Source organism: Mustela lutreola, chromosome 15, assembly GCF_030435805.1.
Source record: "Mustela lutreola isolate mMusLut2 chromosome 15, mMusLut2.pri, whole genome shotgun sequence".
Lineage (NCBI taxonomy): Eukaryota > Metazoa > Chordata > Mammalia > Carnivora > Mustelidae > Mustela > Mustela lutreola.
In genome coordinates, this window is record NC_081304.1 from 16,371,185 (window position 1) to 16,385,051 (window position 13,867).

The window sequence follows — 13,867 nt, forward strand, 5'->3', positions numbered from 1 at the left end:
ACTTTTTTTTTTTTTTTAATATTTTATTTATTTATTTGCCAGAGAGAGAGTGCTAGCACAGGCAGGCCGAGTGGCAGCAGAGGCAGAGGGAGAAGCAGGCTCCCCGCCGAGCAAGGAGCCCGATGTGGGACTCGATCCCAGCATGCAGAGATCATGACCTGAGCCGAAGACAGCTGCTTAACCAACTGAGCCACCCAGGTGTCCCCTCATCAGAACTTTTGTCCCTGAAAACAATTAGCAACCCCCACCATCCATTTTCTCTGACAGGCTAGCCAGAGCCAGGAAATCAGGTGGATTGGCCCAGGTCCTTACAGGGTGGCTGGAGGGATCCAATGAGCAGATCCCTGTCAAAACTCCAGGCACAGGGGTGCCTGGGTGGCTCAGTGGGTTAAGCCGCTGCCTTCGGCTCAGGTCATGATCTCAGGGTCCTGGGATCAAGTCCCACATCGGGCTCTCTGCTCAGCAGGGAGTCTGCTTCTCTCTCTCTCTCTCTCTCTCTCTCTCTCTCTCTGCCTGCCTCTCTGTCTACTTGTGATCTCTTTGTCCAATAAATAAATAAATAAATCTTTAAAAAAAAAAAACAAAACAAAACTCCAGGCACAAAGGTCGGGCACACAGGAAGGGCTCACTTCGGGTGGCTAATGCTTCTCCAGAAGCTCTCGTTGCTACTCTGTTTGCCCTCCCTCTTTTTATCCTGAGTCCCCCGCTTGCTGTTGGAGGCAGGTGAATGTTTTCCTTTCTTCTCCATTTTTCTCTGAAGCCACCCCATTGTGCTGGTCATGATACACACGGCTGAGCATGCGCTGAACAGGGCCGCTGTGGGAGCCAGAGCCGGAAAGCCCCAGATGACGGTGAAATGATCTACCTTTTTTTTTTTTTTTTAAGATTTTATTTATTTATTTGACAGGCAGAAATCACAAGTAGGCAGAGAGGCAGTTAGAGAGAGAGGGGGAAGCAGGCTCCCTGCTGAGCAGAGAGCCGATGCGCAGCTGGGACCCAGGACCCTGGGATCATGACCTGAGCCCAAGGCAGAGGCTTTAACCCACTGAGCCACCCAGGCACCTCCCCAGATCTACCTTTTAAATGGAGTCAGGAAGATCCGAGTTCCAAAATCCAACCTAGGAGGGTGGGCCGGGAAGAGGAGGCCCATTAGAAAAGCTAGACGGGACCGCCAGCAAGTTTGCCTGGACAGCAGAAGGAAAGGCTGTGGTTTGGCCCATCAGGCCAATTCACAGAACCAGAAGAAAGACAAAGGATGGGACAAATGGAGGGGAAAAAAAGGGGGAACAAGGAAGGGAGTTGGAACAAGTGGAAGTCATAATGCGTCAATGAGAGCTATTTTTAGGACGGGCTGTCCAATGAGACAGGATGTCAGAAAGCAGGAACAGGCCACCCGAGTGAGTCCATGGAATTTCAGCAGCACGTTAAGTCAAGTGAAGAGATGTTTAGTGGGAGGGGAGGTTGAGGCACACTGCTTATACTACGGACTACCTTCCTCTTTGTCAGAGAGCCGTTCTGGCCTGGGTCACCAGCCCTCCTGCTGACCTTTCACTGGTCACTTCCCAATTAGGTCCACAGGGACACCGGGTGACTCAGGCCGTGCCTGATCTTCCATTGCAGTCACCTGGCTGAGTGAGTCATCCAGGAACAAAACATCTCATGCTCACTGCTGTATGGATTTACAAGTAGTTCCTGCAGGGCAGGCTGCTATGAAAAATTATTTTATTTTTGTTCCTTCATTATATGTAGCAGCAGCTCAGTAATCTAAGGAAGGGGAAGGACACGGGAGAAGTGGAGTTCAAGGTAACACACCTCTGAGCATAAATCTCCAGTAAGCATTACTCAAAATGGCAGGCAATCCAAATGACCACATTTCACCATACCTCAGACAACGGATGTAGGACGCACCCTAATTTCAGAGATTTTTTTTTTAATTGCTTTAAGCACAACATGGTTAGATATGGTATGTAACACCAGAAAACATCGGTGTATGATTTGCTTCTACCAATATTAAAATGTGTTATGGGTTGAATTCTGTGCCCCAAAAAAGATATGCTGAAGTCCTAACTCCCCGTACTGATGACTATGACCTTATTCGGAAACAAAAGGTCTTTATAGATGTAATCAAGATAAGGTCAGTAGGAGAGGCCCTAACCCAATATGACTGATGCCCTTGGAAGGGGAAAATACCATGTGACGACAGACACACAGAGAAAATGTCATGTGATGACAAAGGCAGAGATCAGAGTAACCCTACTGGAAGTCAAGGAATGCCAGAGTATTAGCTGCCACTAAGAGTCAGGAAGCGGCAAGAAAGGATTCTCTCCAGAGTCTCAGAGAAAGCATGGCCCTGCTGACACTCTGACCAGATTTCTAGCCTCCAGAGGGAACGAATTTCATTGCTTTAAGCCACACAGTTCTAGCAGCCCTAAGAAGCTAATCCAAAATGGGTACACATTCCCATGGCATATATGACATGATTTGGAGGAATGTTGCCCTGAAATACTTTGCATGATTAAAAAAAAAGTCATCCTGGATTGAAAACTGCTACAGTTAATCCATCTACAGATAATGAGAAAGTGGGTCCTTTGGCCTTATACTTTTCTATTAACATATAACAGTGATGTTGGCATTCATTCATTCATTCATTTACTCAACAAATATTCATTGAGCACCTAACTGTTCCTGGCACTCTCCTAGGCACTGGAGGTATGACGCTGAAATGAAACAAGCCCCCTACTGTTGTGGAGCTTAAATTTTAGTGCAAAAATGAAAATAAAACATACTCCACAAAGTACAATTTCAAACAGTGGCAAATGCTTTTTAAAAAGAAAATAGTGGGCACTTGGGTGGTTCAGTGGGTTAAACTCTGCCTTTGGCTCAAGTCATGATCTCAGGGTCCTGGGATCGAGCCCCACATCAGGTTCTCTGCTCAGCAGGGAGACTGCTCCCCCCCCCCCGCCGCCCCCGCAACCGCCTGTCTCTCTTCCTACTTGTGATCTGTCTGTCAAATAAATAAATAAAATCTTTAAGAAAGAAAGAAAAAGAAAATAGAGCAAAAGAATAGCATCGCTAAGAAGAAGGAGTCCCTTCTAGAAAAGGCAGTCAAGAAAGGCCTCTCTGGACCTGAATAGACATTTTTCCAAACAAGACATACAGATGGCCGTTGGACACATGAAAAGATGCTCAACGTCACTCCTCATCAGGGACATGCAAGTCAAAACCACAGTGAAGGATCATCTCACATCTGTCAGATTGGCTAAAATCAAAAAGATGAGGAATAAAAAGCGTTGGCGAGGTTGTGGAGAAAAGGGAACCCTCGTGCACTGTTGTTGGGAGTGTAAACTGGTACAGCCACTGTGGAAAACAGTAAGGAGGTTCTTCAAAAAATAAAAAATAAAGATGCCGTATGATCCAAAAATTCCACTACTGGGTATTTACCCAAAGAAAGCAAAAACACTAATTCCAAAAGATATATGCACCCCTATGTTTATTGCAGCATTACTTAAAACAGCCAAGATATGAAAGCAATCTAAGTGTCCATCAATAGACAAGTGGATAAAGATGTCACACACACACTCATACACACACACACACACACACACACACACAGGAATATTGCACACCCATAAACAAGGATGGGATCTTGCCAATTTTTGTGACAATGTGGATGGACGTAGAGTGGATTACGCGAAGTGAAATATAGCAGACCAAGAAAGACAAATACCATATGATTGCATTTCTATGTGGAATCTAAAAAACAAAACAAATTAATGAACAAACAAAAAAAAAGAATCAGACTTGTAAAATTTAAAAAAATTTTAAGAAAAAAAGGCTTCTTTGAGTTGACCTTTCAAAATGATATGAAGGAGTGTGTCATGGGAAGACCTGGGGGACGAGCATTCCAGAAAGAATCCATGACAAGTGCTAGACGGACCTCAGCCTGTTAAAGAAATAGCAGGAAGACAGAGGGAGAAGGAAAGAGGCAGAGTGGTGATTGGAGTAGTTCTGGTTGGGTACCAGAACGCTAGGAAGCTTTAACCAAGGTAGGGAGCGTGGCTTTCATTCTCCACGCGATAGAAAGCCACAAAGGGAGTCTGAGCAGAGGTGAGCAAAGATCATCCTGGCCACTCAGAGGAGAGCAGACATAAGGGGAACAAGGTGAAAAGAGACCAATTAGGAAGCTATTACAATAATCTGGATTTGGGGTGGGAACGTAGTGGGGTTAATAGTGTGGTCAGGCTCTAGCTATGTTCTAGGACTTTACTGATGGATGGCATGTGGGGGATGGCATGTGGGGCATGGCAGAAAGACAGGATGGACTTGGCCCCCAATAAGTGGATCCCCTTGGACAAAGTTCAGATGTTTTGATCACTGGCCATACCCTTTTCCTGACTCTTCCGCCCTTGTAAATGAAGCCAGAATCCGCCTGGTGATCACCTCCAACTGGGTTAATTCCGTAGCCATGTGCAGAACACCACAGAAGGCCCGCCTTGGACAGAGTCCTGTCTTCCATGTGGTTGTGTATACAATGGACACCCAGGCCCTGAGCAACACCGAGGGGTAGCGGTGGTGGTAAATCCATGAACATGATTCTTGTGTTAACAGTGGACATGGTGGACAAGACATGCAGACCCACAGGCAGGAGATCTCAAATCCAAAACCTCTTCTGCCCTTCCACTGGCTGTGGAACCTCGGGCAGGTCCTGTCATCTCCCTGGAGCCCTGAGGTCCAGTGACTCTTTCATTCTCTATTCAAGGACTCATAACTGCTCCCTATATTTAACAGGCCTAATGCAGCCACATCAGCCAAGCACAGGAAACCCCACACTGCTCCTTCCTTCCCCCATGGTCCCAAAAATGCACATAATCCTTGCCTCATGGGTTGTTAGGATTAAATGAGATAATTTACCCTGAAGAATCAACTTCAGTGATGGCTCCCTAAATGCCATAAATGCAGGCTTCCATCCCCCTTACCTTTGCTCTAACTGCTTTCTGCATTAGGAATGCATGCTCACCCCCACTGCAGCCCTGCCTCAGGGTCAGACTCTGCCTATAATAGGATATGCTGAAGAAATCACAAGCCAGGGACAAGAACCCCCAGGGCTAGACCCTACCAATGCTCCAAACCTAGCTATATGACCTTGGGCAAGTCACTTCATCTCTTAGGGTCCCCCCTTCCTGCTTCTCTGTTAAGCCAGCAGTGCTGGGTTAGAAGATGTATATGGTGCTGCCCGCCCTGGAAGGATATATTCCAGCCAGAATCCATCACAGGTGACTAATGCTCTGGGAGACCCAGTATCCCAGGGCCCAAGACACCCCCCCGTCCCCGCTCAATGCACGAATATCCATTTCTTCCTAATAGCTTAGCTGAGAACCTGATTCAAATGCTGCATCTCCAGCTCTGGAAAATTTTATCAGCACAGGCCCCTCCTCCCATCTGACTCATTCAGTAGAGAGAAGAAGCAAGCCTGTACCAAGCTCAGTTTGGGCCCGGCCCAGCAGTGCCCTGTTGGTGACCTCCTTGGCATCCAGCACTCCAGTTCTGCTACTTTTCCTCCTCTAGTTGATGTCTTGTGGGTATGGACAGCAGGCAACAGTGATGCCACCAGTCCTCGTCACCACCACCCCAACCCCATCTTGGTAGGAAGGCAAATTGATCTCACAATTTTGGAAGATAATTTGGCAAGACCTATCAAAATTTAAATGTAAAATAGTCATGTCCTTTGACCCAGTAGCTTCAGTGTAAGAAACCGAGCCTGAAGAAACACATGAACAAAAAAGGTGCAAACAATGAATGAGGCCAGCCCCTGCTGTTCAGCTTTGTTTGTAGTAGCAAATACTTGGGAATGATCCCACTGTCTGCCAACAGAGAATCAGGTAAGTCAGTTTTGCTACACCCATATAGCAGTGTGCCTGCTGGCTAGGATTGTAACTCTTAGGATAAATAATGGAAAGATATAAACCGACATAAAAAGATGCTAGGCTATATTATTGAGTGACAATGACCCTGTTGGGATAATCCTACTTGAGAAATAACAGTAAGGGTAAATGTCTCTGGTGAGATATATATACAGGAAAAAAACTAGAGTAACGGTCAAGACCAGTTATCTTTAAGGACAAGACTACAAGGGACTTGGTACTTTCTGCATTATTCTATTTTCTGCGCTGCTTGACTTTTATTTTTTTTTTAGCACAGCAATATGAATTACATTTACAAGCTAAAAGAAAATTAAAGTTAATTTTAAATGTCCTCTGTCCTGTCTCAATTTCTGCCCTGGCATTCATCTAAATGCAGGCTCCCAAGAGCACACCAGGCTTCCTACAATATGGCACACTTGAAACGTCAATATCCTGTAGACTCTTTGAATCCAAAGTTTGGTGGGAATTCCAGAATAAACGTGGGCCCACTCCCTTCAGGAACCACCCAGGTGAGAGCATGGGATGGTATGTTCTCAACCTATAGAAGTCCGAGAACTGATACACCATGTTCCCCTCCATCTCGAACGCTTAGCCAAACCTGGCCACCACCGGCTGAGGCAGCAAAAGGTTTAAACTAGAGGAGTCGATCTCGTGTGTTGGCTCAAGCCAGGGTTTGGAACCACAGGTGGATCTCATAGGCCCAGGTTTCTCGATCCAAGAATCCCAGTTAGCAAAGAGATTATGGTCGTCTACAGGGACTTTTGAAGTGGCTACTGGATATGCCTTCTGCCAAACTTCTGGAACTCTCTTCTGGTGTGAAGTTTTTCAAGGCTATTTTTAACTGTAGACCTTTCCGCCTGCCCTCTGCAAAGAAATACTTACATGGAGTTCCATGTTGTGAATTAGTTAAAAGAAAAACTTCTCTCCACTTGGAGCTGGAGAGGAGCAGGTACAAAGCAAAGACTCTCCCGCCATCTCCTTCTACTTTGCAGCCCCTGAGACACCAAATGCCTAAGGCCCAGGGGGCAGATGGCTTGTGCAAAGTCACCCAGCCAAATGATGAAAAAGCCTGCACAGGTGGGCATCGAATACACATTTCTCAGTTCCCGACCTGCAGCTCTTTTCATACCTGAGGTTTGGTTTTTTGCCCTGCATGAAAGGAAGTGGCTTTTTAAGTTAAAATAACAACAACAACAACACAAGCTTAGGTAAAGGAATAGAGACATACATGAGGATTATTATCTATACAAGGAGAAAAATCTGAATAGAACACCCCATCTGATTAATGGTGAACATGAGGGGAGAACAGAATTAAAGGGGAACCGGCCATTTTACTCTCCAGCATTTGACTTATATATATAAAAAAAGTTCACCTCATTCTCTCCTTGAATGTTAGAATGTCTTCACCAACTCAACTAAGAAATGCTGGGGAGAGAGAGACCAGTCTTTTTGTGACAAAGTGACTGAAAACTGGAAAGGAAGACTTGTATCATTTTCCAGCTCCCGCCTGCATTGCCATTCATGACCTGAGTTCCTTCAGGCCCAATGATCTTCACATTCGGGAAGGGTCGAGCTCAGGGGAAAGGAGGGGAGGCCTTGGGGTGAAGAAGCAGGCCAGCTCTGTGGGCAGCAGAGGGGGCTGGGTCAGGCCAAGTGGTTTATCCCTGAAGCTGCTCAGTCACTCCCCCAGTTAATTATCTGTCTGCTGATTCATGAGTTGTGGTTCCTGTGGGCATGCTTCCTGGCTATTTCTGCCAACAGAGGCAGAAGGATTCGTAGGGTTGGGGAGGGGATGATAACCAGAGATCCTGAATGGGCTGGGGAGTTGCAGAGGAGGAATTTCTATTAGGAAATTCCAGAGCCATATCTATTCTCCCCCTCCTCATTGTTGCTCCTGGCCCCATCTGATGCTGTCCCCAGGAGACCTCTACCACTCACTGTTTTAAGGTGCATAAAGAATATTTCTCTCCTGTGTGTCTTCTCTCAGGAGAGGGAGAAAAAAGCAGACGATTCACAGAGGTCCCCTGAAAACAGAGGTCTAAGGCATCATAGTGTGGAGATCCAAATGCACAAAGAATTCATGGTCTCAGCTGTATTCTAAAGTTCTCCAGAATGCCCAGATGGAGCCCTTGCCTGATCCCCTGTGAATGAATGCAGATACCCAAGTTCTGGGTTTCTGACAAGGAGGCACATCACCTCTGGATGCCCTCTCATAGTGTTCCCTGGGTATTTATTTTTGTCTGCCAATGTCCCAGCCCCTGGGCCTAGAGCACTGAACAAAATAGACATGTCCTTCTCCTCACAGAACCTGAAATCTTGCGAAATGTCTTTTACTTTCCTCTTTCCCCGGAGACAGAACTTAGGGTTTTCTAGTTGATAAAGCAAATGTATGAGCCTCTTCCTCCTGGGTCTCTTCTGTGGGTTCTTGCAGGGTGAAGGTGACAGAGATATGCTAAACCACCAGTGGGGGACTATCACATAGGTGTGGGGAAAGGTACCCCATTGGTCAAATTCTGCGAGCCCAGGTTGTACTCACATGTGAAGCAATAATAGCTCTTGTCTCCAATACATGGTAGATACCATGGATAAGAATAACAGCAATAAAAAGTGTCACTTACTGGATACTTATTTTGTGCCTTTATCTTATTTAATTAGCACAGTCATCAAAGTATTGTTTTCTCCACTTTACAGATGAGGAAACTGAGGTCCCAAGAGATTAAATAACTTGCTTAAGGCCATACAGCCAATAAGAGGCAAAATCAAGAACTAAACCCACAGCTGGTTGGCTTTAAATTGTAACTATCCCTTTCCCCAGCCAACAGGCCTTCCTGCCATGTCTCTCCAGGCAGAGAACTTCATCTGGAGAGTTTCCAGGAGGGGAAATTAGCCCTTCAGCTCAGAACTAATCAACTTAGACGGTGACAGCAAACAAAACTTGTTATCCCTTAGGTCTCAGGTTAGAACACAGACTTACACAGGTAGAAGTCACAAATCTCAATACCTCTTGGGTGAAGCTAAAAAGATCGTCTTTGTACATAAATTCCAAAACTCAGTTCTACTCTCAAATAACCCCTCTTCTGCCCATCCCAGACTCTCCTATTCTGCAACAACCTCTCTGTGCCACCACCCAGCTGTCTCTGTGTCCTTCAACGCTGTGTGTACCAATAACCCCTTTTCTACTTTCATCCTACCACCTGCTTCCCCAGCAATCTGACAACACCTGCAACCCAGCCACCAACCCTGAAGGAGGGGATTCAAATATAATCGAAACTGTTCTTACTGGGGGCTTCTTACTCTGGAGGTTGACTCTGAAACAATAGTCCCACCTGCTTCTCAGAAGGAGTCTAAGACTAGCTCAGTACAACCCATCACTACAGCTGGAATCATCCCAATCATAACGATGAATCTGTGTACATATCCCCCAAAGGATATTGCAAACTAATGTATGTCAATGCAGTGGGATCCTATGTGGAATATTACAACTCTGTGTCAGATCCACAAAAAATGCTAGGAGCCAGCGGTGGAGGGAGAGACATCAAAATAGCAAGTAGACTCTTCATCTTCACTAATATTGAAACATATACCTAGCTAGGCTCTAGCTTATGTTACTTTACTTTCTTCTAAGACTATACGAAAATACAATGATTAGATTCGGAAATCATTCAGAAATTCAGAAAGCTGTAGAGGTGAAAAGGAAAGCAACAAGTTTTAAGTTCATGAAGGCAAGCATCTGAAGGAGACAGCTCCATAGCCCTCACAGACAACAGGCAGCTTTTGAAAGGCGTCTCTAACTCCTCCTAGGGCTCAGTACTGGAGATCTGCATTTCGGCACTCTGGCCATCAGGCTGCTCACCATAGGCTGAAGACATCTGCTGACTTGCTTGAGCATCTATCACATGGAAAGCTTCAGCAAAAACAACTTAGACCCCTATATATATGATCTGTAACTCCACCAAAAAAAATCACTCGCAGATTGTGGTAATGGTTTCATGGGTGTTTATGTATCCCCAAACTCATCAAGTCATATATATTAACTATATACATTTTTTTTGGTTTATCAATCATATCTCATTAAAGTGTATCTTAAAAACATTGTTGCCTTGCCCTGTAGAATCTCTTAGACACACACTCACACACACAAGATCTTGAAGGCAGTCATCAAAGTGTTTCTGAATAGCTATCTTGCATAGGGACTTATCAGTATATCTTACTTTTTTAATACCTACTGCACGATTTAAATTGTCTCACAACTAGTACTAATCTTTTCATTAAAAGTATATATGTATACACTTGTGCGTCCTCTGCAGAGGAACGCCCCAGAGGAAGGGGAGCCAGAGTTCTCTCTGGGAAGTTCACCAGGGCTCTGAAGGACCGCGGGCAGCATCCCTGCGCTGTAATCGCCTCTGCCCCTCCACCGGCTCCTCAGTACCAACGAGGCCGAGTGCCCACAGTCTCGGCATAGTGCGTGCAGCAGCAGGAGAGACAAAGCGAGGGATCCAAGCCAGTTCCAGGGACCCTCCGTGTGGCTCCTCGCATTCACTGGAGGTTTTTTGGTTGTGGGGTCTGTCCCGGAAGCAGAGGCAGCACTGCCACCCGGGGACACTGTAGGAGACAGAGCCCTCACCCTGCACAGACCCGCTCCCGCGGGGAGCCACCACGCAGAAAGACTAGGAAAAGAAAAGCTTGGGAGAAAGTAACACAAAGCGAGACTAATTTCGAGAAGCCGGCACACCCGCGCGCGCACACACTCTCACCCGAGCAGCTACGCCCACGTCCCTCCGGCTGCGCGCGGACACAGCGGGACCAGCCCCGGGAAGCCGCAGCTCGCCGTGCCCACCGCGGCCAGCCGGACCCGCAAGCCCCAGACCACCTGCGAGGTGCGCCGCCCGGGAGATGTGCCCGCCCCACCGCGCGCCCCAGGCCGCCCCGGGGTGGGCACCTCACTCGGCCAAGGGCATCGGCGTCCCGGAGCACCCGCTCCGAGGTGGCCTCTCACCCCTGTCACCGCGGGGCCGGGAAGGTCCCCGGCTGCGGGCTCCCGCGGCCCCCGCCCAGCCCCGCGCACTCGGAGCGCAGACGCGCGGGGCCGGCCCGCCACTTGCCCGGCTCCAAGTCCGCCAACTCGGGCTGCGGCAGGATGCGCGGCGCGGATCTCCCGGGAGCCGCGTCCCCCCAGCGCGGGAGCCTCACTCACCTCCGCCGCCGCCGCCCGCCAGCGCCCCCAGCACCAGCACCGCTGCCCACAGCGGCCGCGTCCGCATCTCGTCCGCCGCCGCGGCGCCCGCCCGCCCCACAGTGAGCGGCGGCGCCCGCGGCCACTTTTCCCGCAGCGGGAGGGGGGAGGGGACGCCGCGGGTGGGACGTCACGGGGCGGGCCGCCGACTCGCGCTGCCTGCCCTCCCGCGCTCCTCTGGACCCCGCGCCGGGGAGGGGGCGGTGGGAAGCCGCGGCGCCTCTCCGCCCCCCCCCCCAACCCCGCCTCCCGCCTCGCCTCCGCCGGCCGGGATCCTCCTGGACCCGCAGTCCCGGCGAGGCTGGCACCCGACGGGGGTCGTGGGCGCGCCCGGACACTTGGTATGCTTAGAGAAACCGGGAACCTGGGGCCCCCCTCCTGACCCACTGCCACCTCCTGGAGACGCCCAGATGTCTTTCTCTTTCACCTGAACGATAGGGCACTTTCCCTCTGTACCTTGAGTTTGAAACACTGTTTATTTGACAAAACCATTCGAATGCTTACAGCTGGTGCCAAAGCATGGGTTTAGTCCTTTAGTATTCACCGAGTTATTCCTTGGGTTATTTTGGTTTTCCGGAAAGCTTCTTGAGACATCTCAAGCTTGTGTAAGCAAGGATGTCCATAAAGGGCCATAGTAACTGGTAAACGTTTCAGGAAACGGTCAATAAGACAGGAGGAGGCAGGGCACTGCCTCCAAACGCAAACTCACAGGCTTTGCAGGTTTATCCTATTTTCCTCCAAGGTCTTCCTCCCACTCTCTGCCTGTCCCCCAATCCTTCCTCTGGGTCTGGGTCTTCTCCAGACCAGAAGTCTCAGGCGGCTCAAAGAGGCAAAATGCTGGGGCTGCGAGCAGGAGACCACCAGTGGTCAGATTGTCCGGGGTACCCCGATGCTCAAATGACCATAAAAACAAGACCTTCCACGGATCAAAGAGCATGGAAGTCTCTCCAGCTCCTGGATTTCCCCAAGCCTTCTCTGGAGACAACCAAGATGCCTGAAAACTGGCCCAGCCTCGTCTCCCCCCCCCCCCCCCACACACACACACCCCACCCCCCCAAACGCAGGAATGTAATTCGCATTCCCAAACACTCCAGGACTTTTTGTCTGACAGATCCTCCTAAAGTTTCCACCTGGGAAATTACACTTACCTTTCCAAACATCCCAGATGGAATCTCTTCCATGTCAACTTGTCTGACGGCCCCTTTCTCCACCCCACCTTCTACAGAGATGGATGCTTCCTTCTCAGACCCCCTAAACACTAGATGCACCCAAGGAGCAGAACCCATTAGCAGAAGAGTCGCTAGCAGGTTGCAAGGGGACAGAGGAGGAGCCAGCCCAAGGGCAGCTGGGCTTCCTGACACGGGCTTTGAGACTCCAGACCCACATACTTCCCCCAGCTGATGAAGGGCCCCTGGGTTAGAAGCTGTGTCCACAGTCTGGTCCTTGCCCTGGCACAAAATCCAGATCACACAGCATGGTCCCATCTCCGCCTCGATATTTACATATTTGCTCAATTCCATGATTATAACCAATTTCCTAGTTACCTACGTATCTGCTCAGCCTAGGTCTGCTGGCACCAACCCCAGCTCAACAAACCTATTATCCCACCTTCCCAGCCCCTTCTGCCTAAAGAACTTCCATTAGCAAATCTTGCAGGGAAGGTCTCCTAGCAACAAATATGCTCAACTTTCATTTGTTTCCCCCTCGTTTGTAATATTTCTTTCTTACTTATTTATTTATTTATTTGACAGAGAGAGAGATCACAAGTAGGCCGAGAGGCAGGCAGAGAGAGAGGAAGACAGAGAGAGAGAGGAAGGGAGGCAGGCTCCCTGCTGAGCAGAGAGCCCGGTAATATTTCTTAAATATAGATTTCTATGTTGACAGCAATGGAGGGGGAGGGCTCTTCTTAGACTTTAAAAATGGTGCTCTACTGTTGTCTGGCCTCCACTGTTTCTGATGATACGTCAGCCATTATTTACATTCTTGGTCCTTTGTCTTTTCCTTCTGGTTTTGTTGTTTGTTTGTTTGTTTGTTTTAAAATCATTTACACTTATAGAGAACTTGCAAAATACTGAAGACTTCTCTTTTATCCTTCACCCAGTTTCCCTGAATAACATTTTATATCACCAAGTCATAATTATCAGACACAGGAAATTAACATCGATACAATATTATTAACTAATCCAGTTATAATATTTGGATTTTGCCAATCTTCCTGCCTGTGTCCTTTTACCAGTCCAGGATCCAATTGAGGATTCCTTATTGTCCTTTTTTTTGGCAAGTGATTTGTTGTTGTTGTTGTTATTTCAAGTTTTTATTTAAATTCTAGTTAGTTAGCCTATATGGTAAAATTGGTTTCAGTTGTAGAATTTAGTGGCTCATCAGAGTATCCCTTATTGTGTTGTGATCATGTCTCCTTAATCTCCGACACTTTTCTCTATTTCTCTCCTCACCTTGACACTTTTGTGTCAATTTTTAGGCCAGTTATTTTTTAGTATGTCCCCCGGTTTGGGTTTGCCTGAGGTTTTCTCATGATTGAATTGAGGCATTCTAGACAGAACACCACAGTAATGATATGCTCCTGGGCGGTACATGGTGACAATATGTCTTATTACTTACAATGTTAACCTTGGTCACATGGTTAAGGTGGTGTCTGCCAGATTCTTCACAATCAAGTTACTATTTTTCTCTTTGTAATTAATAAATATTTTAT

The 13,867-nt window shown here is 47.8% G+C and overlaps 1 protein-coding gene across 1 annotated transcript in view; it reads right to left on the bottom strand.

Moving 5' to 3' along the window:
• The window catches only part of ITGB3 (integrin subunit beta 3), a 51,623-nt gene extending 40,316 nt beyond the window's left edge, over positions 1-11,307 (bottom strand). The window contains exon 1 of the mRNA XM_059148246.1: positions 11,116-11,307. Within this exon, the coding sequence (XP_059004229.1) occupies positions 11,116-11,182 (67 nt within the window). The 5' untranslated portion in view covers positions 11,183-11,307. The remainder of the gene's footprint in view (positions 1-11,115) is intronic.
• Positions 11,308-13,867: the final 2,560 nt, after the last annotated feature.